A 17,671-nucleotide genomic window follows, 5' to 3' on the forward strand; every position below is an offset into this window, starting at 1 on the left:
CTGACTGACTGATTGACTGACTGACTGACTGACTCACTCACTCACTCACTCACTCACTCACTCACTCACTCACTCACTCACTCACTCACTCTCTCACTCACTCACTCACTCGCAGAACTAAAAATTTACCGGACCAAAAACGTTCAAATTTGGTAGGTATGTTCAGTTGGCCCTTTAGAGGCGCACTAAGAAATCTTTTGGCAATATTTTGACTCTAAGGGTTGTTTTTAAGGGTTTGAAGTTCGTCTTCTAGCATGTATATTCTTCTTCTCCCAATCCCTTAAATATAATTGAAATTTCCATATCATATGTTACCGTAGAACTATAATCTAGATAGAGTACCTCTTCGAAACAGTTGTTAACCGGCAACTAAATTAATAATTTTGTCAGGTTGGCATTAAGTTGAGTTGACTTTGTTAGGTTGGCACCAAGTTGAAGATTTAAATGCATTTATCGCGGAAAAATTGATTGGGCACTGCTTCTTCAATCCTGGGAATATTATATTACTAGCCATCAGGCTCGCCATATCTGTTCAGCCAGACGTTTAGTCTGGTTCCCCGACTGGATTGTCCCAACATATAATAAAAATGTTCAAATGAAAAATGCAGGCGAGCGAAGCGAGTCTGCTGATCTCATTTTTGGACGACCCAGTCGGGGGTCCAGGGGGCGGAACCCCCTGGCTAGACGGATATGGCGTGCGAAGCGAGCCTGACGGCTAGTAATAACTATTTCCATGGTCATCCTCATAAATTAGCTCAACATCTATGGAAATTACAATATATTTTGAATTGATTCATATACAATTTATGAAATCAGAAAATGAAAATGCACTCCGCATTTTCGAGTTAATTTAAGTCACATTAAATTTAAAATTGCTCAAACCAATAGTAATGGTTTGATAACAATTCATCAGGTTTTAGCATGGAGATTATTCTGTAGTACCTCTTCCAATATGATGATTCTTCATCAACTCGTCTCATGTCCATTCAGCTTGAGAAACGTTGCTTGACAACGTTTGAATTCATTTGAAGTCGTTTTTGGTTGTCATGACAACGCTGGGGGGATTATTCTATTCAGCACGAAACTCTCTCTCTCACAGTCTCTCTCACGCACTCTCATTCCTTCAGTCAATCTCTCTCACCCCCACACACACACTCTCTCTATCTCAAACTCCATTCACTCTCTCACACTCTCCCACTCACTCTCCCACTCTATCACAATGTCATTCTCACACACACGCACTCTCTCTCCCACTATTTTCTCTTTTCCTTCCAGAAACTTTATCTCACTCTCTCTCTCTCTCCCCGAGGAGTAATTCTATTTAGAGAAGTGTAACCGCCCATGGCTAGTAAAGAGCGAAGTCATCATTGTATCACTGTGGTGGTCACATGGGAACGAACAAGGGAGGTGGTGGAAAAGATGGCGGTGGAGAAGAGTGAGAGGATAATGAAGGAAATCGAATCGAACATGAGGTGATAACATCAGTTGTTCAACAGTTGAACTGTGAGGTCTAGGTTACAATGGATGGATTGATTGATTGGTTGAGTACTTTATTTATGTAGATTACACAATATACTGGCTTATACACTTATATACAATAGCTTACAATACAGCAAAATTATAGATGAATTTACTTAATATAGACTAAGAAAATAATTATTGAACTGTATATATGAAAAAGTAATTTGTAATATAATAACTATAGATAATTATATTGTTATGCATCTACATGAATTGGCGGAGCTTTGGACATATCAATGTCCATTCTTCGGGAAGAATATTAAAAATATCCTCCCCACTAACTCTCTCTATCAAAATAAAATGGATGATAGGGAGAAAGGGAAGAGGAGAAGAAAGAGAGAATAATTTATAAGAAGGAGGAGAAGAAAAGTCGAGAAGAAGATTGAGAAGGAGGCGAGGGAAATGAGAAGAGGAGAGATACGGATGGGTGGATGAGAGAGGAAAACAAAGGAGGAGAAAAAATATAGAAGAGTGAGAAGAGGAAGAGTGGAGAAGAAGATGGAGAAGGAGGCGAGTGATTGAGAAGAGGAGAAATACGGATGGGTGGATGAGAGAGGGAAACAAAGGAGGAGAAAAAATATAGAAGAGTGAGAAGAGGAAGAGTGGAGAAGAAGATGGAGAAGGAGGCGAGGGATTGAGAAGAGGAGAAATACGGATGGGTGGATGAGAGAGGGAAACAAAGGAGGAGAAAAAGAAGAGTATTCATGGAAATCATGAAGGAAATCGAATCGAACATGAGGTGATAACAATAACATCAGCTGTTCAACAGTTGAACAACTTTGTTCATTTCATTCATTGTTCATCATTCATTTCATTCTTTGTTTATTCATTCATTTTCATTTCACTTATACAATAAGTACATCATCTTTAGTGTTATTCATTTTATTTATTTCACCATACACTATTCTTTGTTCTCCATTGATTCATACAATGAGAACATCATAAAAATGATAGGGATGGGAACAATAAGGTTACCTTGTGCTATTCCTCTCCCAAATTTAGATAAGGTTACACATAGTCCGGAATACTTTGAGTCTTGTAGTTCTTCAATTCATAAAATTTTCAGTCCTCAAGAGTATTCTCATAACAATATAGAAAAATCTTGTGTGGCGCACTCACACTACTTTCCTTGTCGTTATGAAAATTGATCACCTGACGCTAGTGTTCCCGCGCATCTCAAGTCCACTATTCAATGATCTGAGCCAGCTGGTGACGGGGCATTAATGCTGGAGACACACGAGGTCTGCTATCTTTTCATAGTGAATCATTTAAAAAAATCAACAGTTGCCAACAGTTTGCAATTGGATAATCATATTATTTTCTCTAATTTCGAGCTTATTTTTAATTTCAGGTGAAAATGTTACTGAACATTAATTGTAGAGATTTTCATGCTCAATCTTTTTCACTCAAAATTTTTTGTTTGGATTGTATCTGGAGCCTGATAATTGAGAATCTAAAATCAAACTTTGCATAGATGGAGCGGAGCTACTGAAATTTTTACAGATATAGGACTTGTGGCAGTTCATAGAGCTTATCGATGACTATTATAGGTATAACTCTAATTGAAATCGTTGGAGCCGTTTTCGAGGAAATCGCAGTTTTTGACAACATTTTCGCTATTTCAGCCGCCATCTTGAATCGCATTTGATTGAAATTGTTCGTGTCACATCCTTATATTGTAAGGGCCTCACGTTCCAAATTTCAAGTCATTCCGTTAATTGGGAGATAAGATATCGTGTACACAGACGCACATACTCTCATACACACACACACACACACACACACACACACACACACCACACACACACACATACATACATACATACATACATACAGACCAATACCCAAAAACCACTTTTTTGGACTCAGGGGAACTTGAAACGTATAGAAATTTAGAAATTGGGTTCCTTAATTTTTTTCGGAAAGCAAAATACCTAATCTTACCTATGGTAATAGGGCAAGGAAAGTAAAAAGGAGAGGGGAAGAGGAGAAATTTGAATTGTGGCGTCGTATCTAGGGGAATGAGAATTGATGCAATGGAAAGTGGGTGGAAATGGTGTAAGAGTGGGAGTGAGAGGGAAAACATGAAAGGGAGGAAGGAAATCTTGTGAGTTATTTGATGCAACACACGGAATCCATTGGAGCAGCCATCATGCAACAAACCCGAATTTCCGAGCCAGTAACACCAAAAATGTTGCAAAACGGATGAAAAAGCGAACGAGTGACTTCACTTCAAAGAGATCACAGCTAGAGCTACCATCCCTCCTCCTCCTCCCACTCCTGATCCTCCCGTGTTCTACTTCCCATCCATCCCCTCCTCTTCCTCCTCAACTCTACTCTTCCACCTCCACATCATATCCTATTCCTTGTCCTCTCTCCTCTATCCTCCTCCTTCTTTTCCACCTCTTCCTCCTTCTACTCCTCCTCTTCCTCCTTCTCCTCTCTCTACTCTCCCCTATCCTCCTCCTCCTTCTCCACCTTCTCCTCCTCTTCCTTCTCAACCCTACTCTTCCACCACCACATCATATCCTACTCCTTGTCCTCTCTCTACCCTCCTCTATCCTACTCCTTCTTCTCAACCTTCTCCTCCACAACTCAATTCTCTACTTTCTCCTCCTTCTCGCTCTCCTTTTCACTATACTCTTCCTCCTACTCCTCCTTTTTCATCTCCTCATCATCTACTTCTCTTCGTCTTCCACCTTACATCTCCACCAAATTTCTCTTTTCTCCTCCTCATTCTGTTACTCCTCCTTATCCTCCTCTCCCTCCTCCTCCTCCTTCTCTTGCTCCTTCCCTCTTACTCTATAACATTCTCCTTCACATACACTTCCTTTTACTTCTCATCATCATCTCCTGCTCATTCTATTTCTTCTTCTTCTTCTTCTTCTTCTTCTCTTCTTCTTCTTCTTCTTCTTCTTCTTCTTCTTCTTCTTCTTCTTCTTCTTCATCATCATCTTCTTTTTCTTCGAATCAAATCAACGGGCAATATAATTATGCAACACGCCATACAGACTCTTCAAATAAACATTGTCAGTATTAATAATATCTTGAGCTTCCGTAATAAATCAACTGAAAATGATGACAGAAATTTTTGAATCGTATTGTTAGCGTAGGGGTCAAATAGGCAACCCGCTTAACAAAGTAGTAGCACAGTACAGTATTGGTCATTTTTCAGGAAACAGCCTCGAAAGAATATTTTTCTTTTCGGTTTTATAATAATATATGATGCATTTTGGGGCGCTGAATTCGAGGAAGGCGCTATCCTTGTATATCATTCAACAAAGCGGATAGCGTCATCTCTATCTCGCTTTGCTCTGTTGCCAGATCGGCTTTTTAAACAATATATAATCAATTAACAAAATATTTCATCTTAACAATATGAAAATTCATTATGAAATTATTGAAAAATATAATTTTTAGCTTGATAAAATATAATTGATCATTTTTTAGGAGAATGAACAGTTATTATTACATCAATAAACCTGTATCAGCTACCGTCTATGGAGAGCATTGACAAGGCAGAGGATCGGCAACGTTTTTCTCCTATCTTACTCCACTCTCATTATATATTTGTCTATCATTCGACAGTTTTAAAGTTTTAAAATTCAATTGAATTAATCTGACAAATTCATCAACACCAAGCTCTGTATGATGAGAACTGTCTGTATTCCTTGCGCAATGACGTCACTGCTCCCTATCTTGTAATACTGATGGATTCAAGTGAGAAAACGGCTTAGGCTATTCCCAGCAGGGCACTCAGTCTCACATTGTGATAGGGTAGGTCTCTTGTCTTGCGCATGCGCATAAACCCGAATTTGGACCTGCGTCAAGTCGGAAAATCGCTGTGGACTTCAGTGGCTGTTTGGCTTTCGTCAGGTGAGATCCTCTGCGTCGATTGATCTTCCCATAACGCGCCGGCATTTTCCGGATTTTCCCGCTTTTCATCTTCATTTTCTGGCCGGAAATTTATGGTTCGAAAACAGTCGTTTTTCCGGGAGAAAATTCGAAAATAGAGGAGTCAACTGTTGAGGTAAAATATGATTTTCAAAAACCTATTGCTTCCGTTACCCATACCTTGATATCAAATCTCTTCTATTTCAAAGTTTGAAAATACACTTTTCAGTCAAGAACAAGATGGGTAATAAACTTCTATTGTAATACTAGCAGAAAACCCGTGCTACGCAAGGATCTTCTTCAAAACATGACAAACTGAAAACTTGTCGTGATGAAATCTTTGAAGGATTGAAAACAGGTCTATGACCATCCTCCGTCAATAATTAAGAATCTATATGCAAAATTTCAAGTTAATCAGTTGAGTATTTGAGACGTGATGATTCGTCAAACATAATTTTCTTATCCCGTACGTGTATAAACCAGTTCTTCACCTCATTATAATGCAATATCGGGGGACCGAGCTTCTGAAGTGTAACAGCTTGAAAATTTGTAACGAGAGATTGAATTCATAGTTTATATTTATTTATCAATTTTTTCAGTCGTACAATTATTTTTACAGTTTACAATTATTTTTACAAGAATTACCATGCTGTGATTCATTCACATTTGGCGTATGGACTTTGTATTCATGGCGGTACAACCAAAAAGAATTTGGACAAGATACTCAAGCAGCAAAAGAGAGCTATCAGAATAATCCTCAAGCTTGAAAGATGTGATTCAGTACGATTGTTTTTCTCGCAGCTTGGAATTATGACAGTGTATGGGCAGTATATAAATGATGTCATCATGTTTTTTAGAAAGACTAATACTGAAATAAGAAACCAGACTCACAGCTACTTTACCCGTTATGGCAGAATAGTTGAAAGACATAGATTATACCTATTCGAGAGGAAAACCGTTTTCAGGGGAAGATCATTTTTTTCAAAATTGCCAAACGATTTGAAAATTTTAGAAGATGTTAAAAGGTTTGGTATTAAGTTAAAGGAATATTTGGTAAGATTATCCCTGTACTCGTTACAGAAGTTTTTATAATATTTTATGTGTATGACATTTGTTTGTAACTAGTATTTAGGCTATATTCCTTAGTATTCTGTGACACTATTCATATGTATTTTTACATGTTTATGAATAAAGATTTTTTCAATTCAATTCAATTCAGTTAAATGAGGAGGCACAACAGGCTTATGCCCCAAACTGTCCCTTTTCAAATTTACACTACAGTCAAAATCAAAATCCAGGTTAAGCAACACTATCACTCATCAAAATGAGAATTTATTTACACTTCAAAGAACTAACACATCATCAATTACAAATAGATATGCTATGAATTCGATTTAGAATGATATACTATGATTGCTTCAATATTTTTGCTAATATACTATTCTACACTAACAGCATCTAGTTACTATTTTGGACTTTCTGAAGTGAACATGTTTTCTTTAAAAAAATGAGAAAACATTTCTTTCTGTATTATTATTCTAGTGAGATCAGCTGAGGAATAAGCCAAACATGCATTCGCTCACTCACTTCAATCACGGTATCGACTTCAATTCTCCAGCTGTTTTTCCAAAGAAGTATTTATCCTTTTATGTCCTTCAGCGAGTTATCCTAGGGTTGAGATCTAATGCAATCGAATTTTCATATCATAAACCCACTTTGGTCCAAATTTCGTGAGAATTATTAGAGCCGTTTTCGAGATCGGGTCACATACAGATTGAATGAAAAAGACTAAGAAGTTGTCAAAAAACCACTGATTTCACATACAGATATATAAACATCTAAACATATAAACATGAATTGCTCGTTTAATAGTAGGCCCATAGGATAGATTATCAAATATGGACTTATATTATCAGTGCTCTAAATCGATTTGTCTTGTTTTTGTGTGTTTTTAATTAATTGAATTGAATTATTTATCCTGAACTAGCAGGATGCCTGTGGTCCGCAAGGAGGAGCTTTTTCTGATCTTACAGTCTCCTCAAACTTTGTCTATATTCTTCTTGTTCCCTAGTGCGGTCAACGATATAATGACAGTGGAGAAAGATAGGAGATCAGCGTTGCTGATTCTCTGCCTTGCCACTGGCTTCTATAGAGGATAGCTGGTACCGGTATATCCGATTTGATATCAACTGTTCATTCTTGTTCCCAATAATCAATCACATTAGTTAAGAGAATATATTTTCAATGAACTTTCACAATATTTTGTTGATTGATTATATTTCTACATTGTTGGAGAACGATAAGGCAACGCTTCGGAATTAGAAACGGATAGCGTTATCAAGTACTGTCATTATAACGTGGACCTCACTATATGACAGTCTTCTCTATTCTAACAGTTAGAGCTTCTATTATGATATCTAAGACCAGTTATAGAATAGACAGGGCCTATTGTATATTCATACTGAAAGTCGATGAAGCCAACATCTACTGCCATATCTCCAAATCGTGACGTCAGCATCAGATTGAAAACTTCGCTGTAGAGTTTGTTTACATTGTTTACCATAGCACATGTGCCTCTATTTCAGCGGGAGCGCAGCTGGAGTTTACCATTTCGATGAATGATAATTTACATCCTTCTGAAATAGACACAATCTGGAAGTTTTCTATCCGATGATGACGTCACGATTTGGTGATATGGCAGTAGATGTTGGCTTCAGAGGCTAGACTTCCCAGCGTGTCTATTCTATAACTGGTCTAAGTATGATTTTCATCTAGAGTTTCGACAATATTGAATAGAAGTACCAGAGACTAGAAACATCTATCAAATGATCTGAAAAAAGCATGTGTTTCTCTCTCCTAAACGTCGTGGTAGTTCAGGTATTCACTTTGCAATCTCGAATGTGGAATGCGAACATCTAAGTGTTCATATCTACTGAACGGGAGAGAACTTTGCCAATCTGTTTGCAGATTCGGGTTCATCGCATCAAGAAGCATAAGAAGGCAGAGTTGATAATGATTTTATCTCTCCTAAAAAAATGAAAAATAATGTACTGAACAGTTTGCGTTTTGTAATATATTCCCAAACCCTATAAGAAAAAACACATTATTTCAATAACAAACAAGAGCTTTAAGCTCAATGCCTGTAGTTCTTTCCCAATCATACTCATATGATTCGTTCTTATATCCGCAAATAGATAAATACTTATATAGAACAGCACCTATTCCAAACTCTTCTATCCCACAAAATAGTCCTGTTGACAACCTCATAAAAAATTCACATAGTTTCAATCACAGACAAGACCAGTCAACTCAATACACATCATTAACGGCTCCTGATTGGTTCAAACTCTTTTGTTCCACAAAATGACAACTTCCTGTAGCAGCCAATCAGGGAGCGACACAGGGATGACTTGCATGTGATTGGTCAAAGCTGATGACTGACAGCCAATCAGCGATCAGTATTAAAAATTGCGGCCTCCTCACCATTGGTTAAAGCTGTGTAACATGTATTGAAGAAGAATAATCTGAAATTGAAACGGCATTCATCTACTCATGTAGTTTGTGAGAGTTTTTAGTGAATCTTTTTTCGATTCCTATTAATTTAATAGTTCAGAAGAATGAATTATGTTACGATTCGGAATACGATGTGAACTCCACGTTCCAGTTTGATAGACTTGAGATACTTTGATACAAAATTTTAAATTACATAGTAGATTCATAGAGATTCTTCTATGAATAGTCATAGAAAACTAACATTTAGTTTTTTGAATACTAGCAGGTAACCCGTGCTCCGCAAGGGTCTATTTTAAAACATGACCAACTGAGAGCTTTTAATAAGAACTTGAAGAGTTTAAAATAGGCCTATAACCATCCCCGGTTAAACAAGAATCTATTATACAAATTTTCATGTGAATGAGTTCAGACGTGATGATGCGTCAAACTTAACTTTTCTGTCCCGAACGTGTATTAACCAGTTCTTTCCTTTATTATAGTGATAATAATTGTTTACAATTTTATTCTCATAAGACAATAGAATGATAAGGCAATTATAATTTATAAACTAGGAAAGAACTATATAAGACTTAACCTATATCGGACTATATGTGTAACCCTGTATAAATTAGGGAGAGGAATAACACAAGGTTACCTTATTTTTTCTCTCCCTATCATTTTGATGATGAACTTATTGTATCAATGAATGAATAAATTAAATCAATTTTTTTGACCTTCAAAAAATCCTCATTTTCAAACACCTAACCCAATATCCCTTTTTGGTTGATAGGTGTGGTTGTTAGATCCTAGTGTAGGTGTCTCAGTAATTATTATAAAGACAGTGTGTGGAGAGAATGTCACCCAACCAAACGTAGTTCTCTTGAATAATTCATCTGGACCATAGAGAAAAGAGAGCGTAATCTCTTGTTTCTGTCACCCCCACTCTCTCACTCACTCTCTCTCACTCAATCTCTTCTTCTCTGACTGCTTCACTCTCTCTCTCTTCCCCACTATCTCTCATTGCTCCTCAGTCTCTCTCACACACACTCTCTCTGTTTCTATCTCTCTTCGTCACTCTCTTACTCTCTCTCTCTCTCCTTAACCTACTCACATCATCCATTCTCCTGCACTCATTCTCTCCCTCTCACACACACAATCCCCATTTCAGATTTGGTGTCAGACCGAGTTGTTTAATATTCAAGAGCTTTCACTAAGTAGTACGGTACGGACGCAAAAGGAAACTGAGCCACATGTTTAATATGGACTATAGAGAGGTCCACGTTATAATGGCAGTGAAGAAAGATAGGGGAACAACATTGCTGATCCTCTGTCTTGTCAATGCCTTCTATAGACGGTAGCTGATACGGGACCATTGATGTAATATTAACTGTTCATTCCCGTCTAAAATAATCAATTATATTTTAGCAAGCAAGAAATTATATTTTTCAATAATTTCGTAATGAATTTTTACAATTAAGATGGAATATTTTGTGAATTAATTATAATTTCTACATTGTTAGAAGACGATCTGGCAACAGAGCAGAGCAAGAAAGAGATAGCGCTATCCGATTTGTTGAATGATAGACAAGGATAGCAATACAATTGGACCTCACTATAACAAACTACATCAATGCTGTTCATTAAACATTCAATATCGGGGCACCGAGCTTCGCTCGTTATTTATTTATTGATAAACAGAACACAATTCTTCAAAATGATTGGGGAAGGACAAACAGGCACAGCCCGAAACTGTTTCTTCCCCAAATTTTGATTTATACACTATTAATGGTCCAAAATGTAGGTTATGTTTCATACACTTGAATTCATGTCCAATTTTCAGTCAAAATATCCAAAACAGAAAAGTTCTAATTAAGATTGTTTACAAACTAAATTGAATAACAAAATAACACTCACTTATCACTCGAAACTGTAAAGTAATGATTAACTTTGAATATTATGATGTACTCTGAATTCAGATTGATAAAACATGTCATGTCAACAAATCAGATTATTTTGATAGTCGATTGAAATTTCTAGATAATATTTCTCGCGAGATACGGTAAGCTGATTGATTTATCACACAGCTGATCTCCCACATAGGCACATGCATCCTCTGTTATCGCACAGACGACGAAATTATCATCTGTTTTTCCAAGAATGAATTATCCTTTTCATATTTTTCAGCTAGTTTTACCAGGGATGAGACCTAGTGCAATCGAATTTTCATATCATAAGCCTACTATGCTCTAAGCTTCGTGGAAATCGTTGGAGCTGTTTTCGAGATCCGTTGAACATAAATAACCAGATATGAAAATAACCAGATATCATAAAAATACAATCAGACATACAGAAATTGCTCGCTTAATATAATAGGATAGAAGTTCAAATTCAGTCTCACTATAGTATCTATCTACAAGTATACATCTCAAATTTCAAATCTGTTAATTTACAGTGAGATTCATTTTCAACTGTCCTTATTAATTGAATGGGGAGCTTAAGTTTCATTCATAAGGGCCACTGACAGTGTAAAGTAATGCTTCATTATACAGTGAATGAAAATAACAGAGGAATTCAAGTGTGTAGAGACCGTAGAGGAGTTAGATATTAGAGTGTCTTTAGAGCATAGAGGAACTAGATTATAACAGTGTGTTGAGAGCATGGAGCAGCCATATATTAGTGTCTTGATTGTATAAAGGAACTGTAGTGCTTAGAGCATAGAGCAGCTAGATATTAGAGTGCCACCCCATGAGGTCTGCAATCATTGTTGCCACTCCAATGAATTCACTACTGTGTTTATTCAAGCTGAAAGGTAGTCGTCCACTAATATTGTGGTTTTAGATTGTGGCATCTCTATTCTTGCTCACCAATTTGAGGTACGTTTCCGATACACTGCACTGAAAACGTCTGGACTGTTCCCGGCTAGGAAATGGATGTATTCGAGAATACAGCTGATCTCCATGCGTTTATGCACCGAAGAATGTAAGGCACGAGATACAATATATTTCGAGTATAGACTACACCGGGAGAAATTTTGTTACTGGAACACTATGAAAATCATCAAGTACCCTTATGTAATTACAACACAGCTATAGTGAGGGAGCACATTATGATATCAGTGTTTTATTAGCAATTGTATTGCTATCCTTGTCTATCATTTAACAAAGCTGGATACCGCTATCTCTTCCTCGCTTTGCTCTGTTGCCGGATCGTCTTTCAACAATGTAGAAATAATAATCAATTGATTAAATCTTTCATCTTAATTTTGGAAATTCATTATGAATTTATTGAAAAATATAATTTCTTGCTTAATAAGATATAATTGATTATTTTAAACGAGGATGAGCAGTTGAAATCACATCAATAAACCTGTATCAGTTACCGTCTATAGAAGGCATTGACAATACAGAGGATCAGCTACGTTTTTCTCCTATATTTCTCCACTGCCATTCTAACGTGGACCTCACTATAGTCTGGATCAAGGCTAGGAAGTAATTGTTTCGAAAACAGATGTACAGTATTCGAAAATATGTGTATGCACTGTAGGTTACGGGGTACGAGATATATATTATTTTGTGTATAGTGTACACTGAAAATAAGAGGCTATTTTGCCAGACAAACATTGTTTGGTTTATTGTGAGTGACAAACATTTCAAATACAAATATTTCAAATTGTTTTGACCACTAATTTACTAGAAATTTGTAGAATGAAGCTCAGTCACTCCATCATTTTTAAGATTGTTGAAAATGATCATGGTGTAACAACCAAAACTTCTTTTTTCAGTTGTTCCAATAAACATCATAGGATTTCTCTTGATATTTCACTAGGATTTTGTAGTTGTTGAGATTATTTCAAGTAGAATACTCATCTCGTATTATCAATTTTGTTTCACATTTTGTTCCAGGATATCTCTCACAATTCTCATCTCCACAGACAGAAGCAACAGCAACGCAAATTGCTCCACAGTTGCTCTCTAATCGCTTCACAATGATAACGAGACTGAAAAGTTGATCGACAGTCGCACAATTATCGACTGTTGACTATTGACTATCGACTATCGAATATCGAATGTCGACTATCGATCATTGTTCAAAACTACAACTACTGTTGAATCGCTATAGCTGTACTATAGACTAGCACCTGTTACCAACTGATCAATCTACAATTGCCACCAAATGGATTACCAGGATTATACGTAAGTTTCAATATTTTAAACATATTTATATAATGAATACTATATAATACTATATATCCGTCCAGCAACTACAAATGCATTTAATGCCAATCTAATAAAACTATCTGTATGTAGACACCAGTTCACATACTACTATAATCTACTTTCTAATAAAATTCCTTTCAAATTCATCAGTAATAAAATCACAAAAACTCTTTTAAACGAAATAAATCACTGGACTAAACAGCACATTTACTTCTCATTACCTAAAGTATAAATTCTAATAACCAAACATATATGTATAACAACCACAATTATGTAAAATCACAGAATATTCATCAATTGTACTCTGTCTTAAAACCGAAATTCTTATTATATTTTTATTCTTTATTTGTCTCCACGAATGTAATAGTTAATTTTCAGCTTTTGAACTCGCAGCAGGCGCTCAGGTTTTCCTTGCCGGCTGTGCCAACAAGTAATATTTATTTTGTTCTATTGTAAAAAACCTAAATTATTCGAATTGTATTGTATAATTTAAATTATAGTAAGTTTTATAATGTAATTTTGTTTTTGGCAAATAAATTATTATTATTATTATTATTATTATTATTCGAATACTCGAATATTTATACAGTGTTATTTCAACTGACCTGTACCGGACTACTTTATTTTATGCATCATAGTTATGAATGTTTCCAAATGAAAAGTGGTATAGTGAGGTCCACATTATAATCGCAGCACTTGATTAGCAAATGTATTGCTAGCCTTGTCTATCATTCAACAAAGCAGATAGCACCATCTCTTTCTCGCTTTGCTCTGTTGCCAGATCGTTTTTTAACAATGTAACGAAATATTCAATCTTGTTTATGAAAATTCATTATAAAATTATTGGAGAATATAATTTCTTGCTTGATGAAAAATAATTGATTATTTTATACTAGAACAAACAGTTAATACTACATCAATAAACCGGTATCAGCTACCGTCTATAGAAGGTATTGACAAGACAGAGGATCTGCAACGTTGTTCACCTATATTTTTTCACTGTCATTATAACGTGGACCTCACTATAGAGATAAATGACTGCAGTAACCAGTTATAGTTACTGAATGTTTCAAGAAAATGTTTGGAAAAGTGGTAGTGACAATTTCAAGTCCTACTTGACATAAGATTTTAAATTCGCACAAAACAAGTGTTGACTGATCATTGAGAGCACTTCAGCCACTGCGAAAGTTCACTCCAAATCCATTTTGCTCTACTTTTTGTGTCGGACTCAGAATGAAAGAAGTAGAACATAATAAAATTCATCGTCAATCATTTCTCCCGCGAATATCCTATGGAAGAATGTTGAAAGAAGTTTCTGGAAGTAACGCGCAAAAATGAAAATTCTTTCTCGAATCTGATCGCCTTTTCTGTTCACCTGGCTGGATTTCCCCATTTTTCTTCCAATTTTCCTCTTCTTTCATCTCCTTTCTTCCTCTATTTATCTCTTTTCAATCTATTCCCACTCTTCTTCCATTCTCCTTCCACTGTCCTTCCATTTTCCTTCATTCTTCTTATATTCTTTTATTATTCTCCTCACATTCTTCTTTCACTGTCCTTCCATTCCTCTCCTATTCTCCTTCACATTCTCCTTCCATTCTCCTCCCATTTTCCTTCATTCTCTTTCTATTCTTCTCTTATTATCCTCCCATTCTCCTTTCACTGTCCTTCCATTCCTCTTCCATTCTCCTCCACATTCTCTTCCCATTCTCCTTTCACTGTCTCTCCATTTCCTTTCATTCTCCTTCTATTCTTCTCTTATTCTCCTCCCATTCTCCTTCCACTGTCCTTCCATTCCTCTTCTATTCTCCTTCACATTCTCTCTCCATTCTCCATCCATTTCCCTCCATTCTCCTTCTATTCTCCTCTCATTCTCCTACCATTCTTCTTCCATTCTCTTTCAATCCTTCCTCTATTCTCCTTCTATTCTCCTTCCATTCTTCATCCATTCTCCATCAATTCTCTTCTCATTCTCCCTCCATCCTCCTTTCATTCTCCTCCCATTCTTCTTCCACTCTCATTCCATTCTCCTTCTATTCTCCTTCCATTCTCCTTTTATTCTTCTTCCATTCTCCTTCCTCCACTCATCTATCTCTCTCTCCCTCCTTTCGAGTACACCAACACTTGGTGCTGAATGAACTTTATTACAGCAATTCATTTCCATGCAACTCTGGGAATTGGAATTGGACCTTATCAAGAAAGTAATATCACTTCTACACTTCTATGTTGTCAATCTCAATTAAGTTTTTTTTTCTCCGCCAAGGGAAACTCTATATTTTCTCACCTCTCACTCTCTGGCTAAAATAGAGGCAGCCTATCTACAGTGAGGTCCACGTTATAATGGCGGTGTTTGATTAGCAATGGTGTTGCCATCTTTGTCTATCATTAAGCGGATATCGCTATTTAACAATGTAGAATTAATAATTGATTTTCAAAATATTCTATCTGAATCATTAAATTCTATACAAATGAAATAAATAAATCATTTAATTAGTAATACTTGAATAAAAAACTCGAATCCAATTTAGTCTATCTCTGATATTATTATAGAGACTTCAAAATGCCAAAATTAGCTGAATGGCAAGGTTTCATCTTTATAGTACTGCCAGGTTTCAAGTGAATTTCACTATAGATATCAAATAGTAAAATATCATTCATAATATGAATATTAAAATATATTTTTTCTACAACTGCGCGTAAAGAAAGAATTCACACACTCAATTCTCCTCGTAAAACAGCTTATTTCTGAGGAGAATCTACTTTTTCGCTCGCTAACCATCCGCGCATGCGCAGTAGATTTACTTTACGTCCTAAATCATTCGCGCATGCGCAGAAGAGTTTCTTCACGCTTCCTAATCAGCTGATTGTAAGCAGCTTGCCAAAAAGTCAGATCTTAACCTAAAAAGTCGGTAATTGTAGCTTACTTACTTACTTACTTACTTTTCTTGTTCGTCACAATTATTAAACTGCATTAAGGGAGCAACGATCCAGCAGTATATGACACGTCAAAGTTTAATCTAATATCTACCATCCCTCATATTTCAACATAACAGATCCCACATAACATACATCAATCAAACATTATTCAACAAGGAAGTCTGCTAACCTGTACGGACACAATACAATAAGGAATTCCCTGAGTGTTTTTTTGAACTCCTTCAAGCCATCAATTTCTCTTATGTGAGATGGGATTGAATTAAATATTTTCATTCCCATATAAAACGGGTCACTCTCCAGCAGGCTTAGTCTGTGATGTGGGTAAACAAAACCTCTGAATCGAGTATTATGGGGATGACTCACCTGGTTCTCCTCATACATTCGTCTATTTTTAAAAACGAAGATTGCTAAATCTAATATATAAATAGCAGGAGCCGTCAGCAATCTCTTTTCTTTGAAATAAGGTCTGCAAGAGCGCATTGTATTAATCTTATAAATGATCCTAATGGCTTTCTTCTGCAGTATGAATATTCCATTATTCTCTATACTTTTTCCCAAAAAATAACTCCATATCTCATAACTGACAGAAAATAAGCATGATATACGAAAAGAACAGTTTTTTCACTCCCTACTCTAGCCATTACTCTTAATGCAAACAAGGCTCTATTCAATTTACCAGTGACATGAGAAATATGTAGCTTCCACTTCGAATCACTCTCCACCATCAGACCCAAGAATGTCGTGGAATCAGAAGTTTCAACTCCGCCGATATAAATAATTTAACAGGTTTGGGCAGTTGTAGAAAAAAATTGTATGTGATTCACGCATAATGCTTCTTTATCGCTCTTGCAAAATTATCACACTCCGCTTCGCATCGCATGATAACTGTTTTGCGCAAGCAATAAAGTCATCCATTACGCTCTTAATACATAAATAGCTATTCATTCATTTTATATTTAAATATAATTTATTACCCATGCTCCGCAAGGGTTGAACTGAAAAATTTACAAACTGAGAGCTTGATGTAATTAAATCTTGAGGAATCGGAAATAGGCCTATCCACGGTAAATCAAGAATCTATATGCAAAATTTGAAGTTAATCAGTCTAGTAGTTAAGACATGATGATGAGAACATTTCACTGGTAAAAGCTTCCAAAGTTTTTCATTTTTGATATTGGAATAAAAGAATTCCTTCTAAGGATTAGCAAAGGCTGAAAATGAACTTTCCACTGGTGATATTTTTTCGAAATTTCTCGATTTGTATATCATCAAGCTATCAAAATAAAAAAAGTTTTCTCAGAAATACATTTTTTTCCAAACATTACTTCTTGAGATATGAGCTCCTGAAGTTTGGTAATTTTTGGGACAGAACATATTTTCAAATTCGGTAAGATCCATGAGATTTAGAGGATGGATTCTTCATGGTATTGATGATCTAGTGAAACAAAAATTTTCTAAAAATATCAATTTTTCAAAAATGTATTCAATCTTCCAAAAATAACTCAACTGATAGTTATTTTTAGTAAATTGAATAACTATCTTGAAAATTGACATTTCAGGAAATTTTTATTTCACTAGATCAACAATACCATGAAGAATCTATCCTTTGAATG

The 17,671-nt window shown here is 35.9% G+C and overlaps 1 protein-coding gene across 1 annotated transcript in view; it reads left to right on the forward strand.

Moving 5' to 3' along the window:
• The first annotated feature begins 5,374 nt into the window (after nucleotides 1–5,374).
• Nucleotides 5,375–17,671, forward strand: part of LOC120353494 (neuropeptide SIFamide receptor-like) — a 62,681-nt gene continuing 50,384 nt past the window's right edge. The window contains exons 1-2 of the mRNA XM_039437324.1: nucleotides 5,375–5,551; nucleotides 12,810–13,100. Of these exons, the coding sequence (XP_039293258.1) occupies nucleotides 13,081–13,100 (20 nt within the window). The 5' untranslated portion in view covers nucleotides 5,375–5,551; nucleotides 12,810–13,080. The remainder of the gene's footprint in view (nucleotides 5,552–12,809; nucleotides 13,101–17,671) is intronic.

Source organism: Nilaparvata lugens, chromosome 11 (assembly GCF_014356525.2).
Source record: "Nilaparvata lugens isolate BPH chromosome 11, ASM1435652v1, whole genome shotgun sequence".
Classification (NCBI taxonomy): Eukaryota; Metazoa; Arthropoda; class Insecta; order Hemiptera; family Delphacidae; genus Nilaparvata; species Nilaparvata lugens.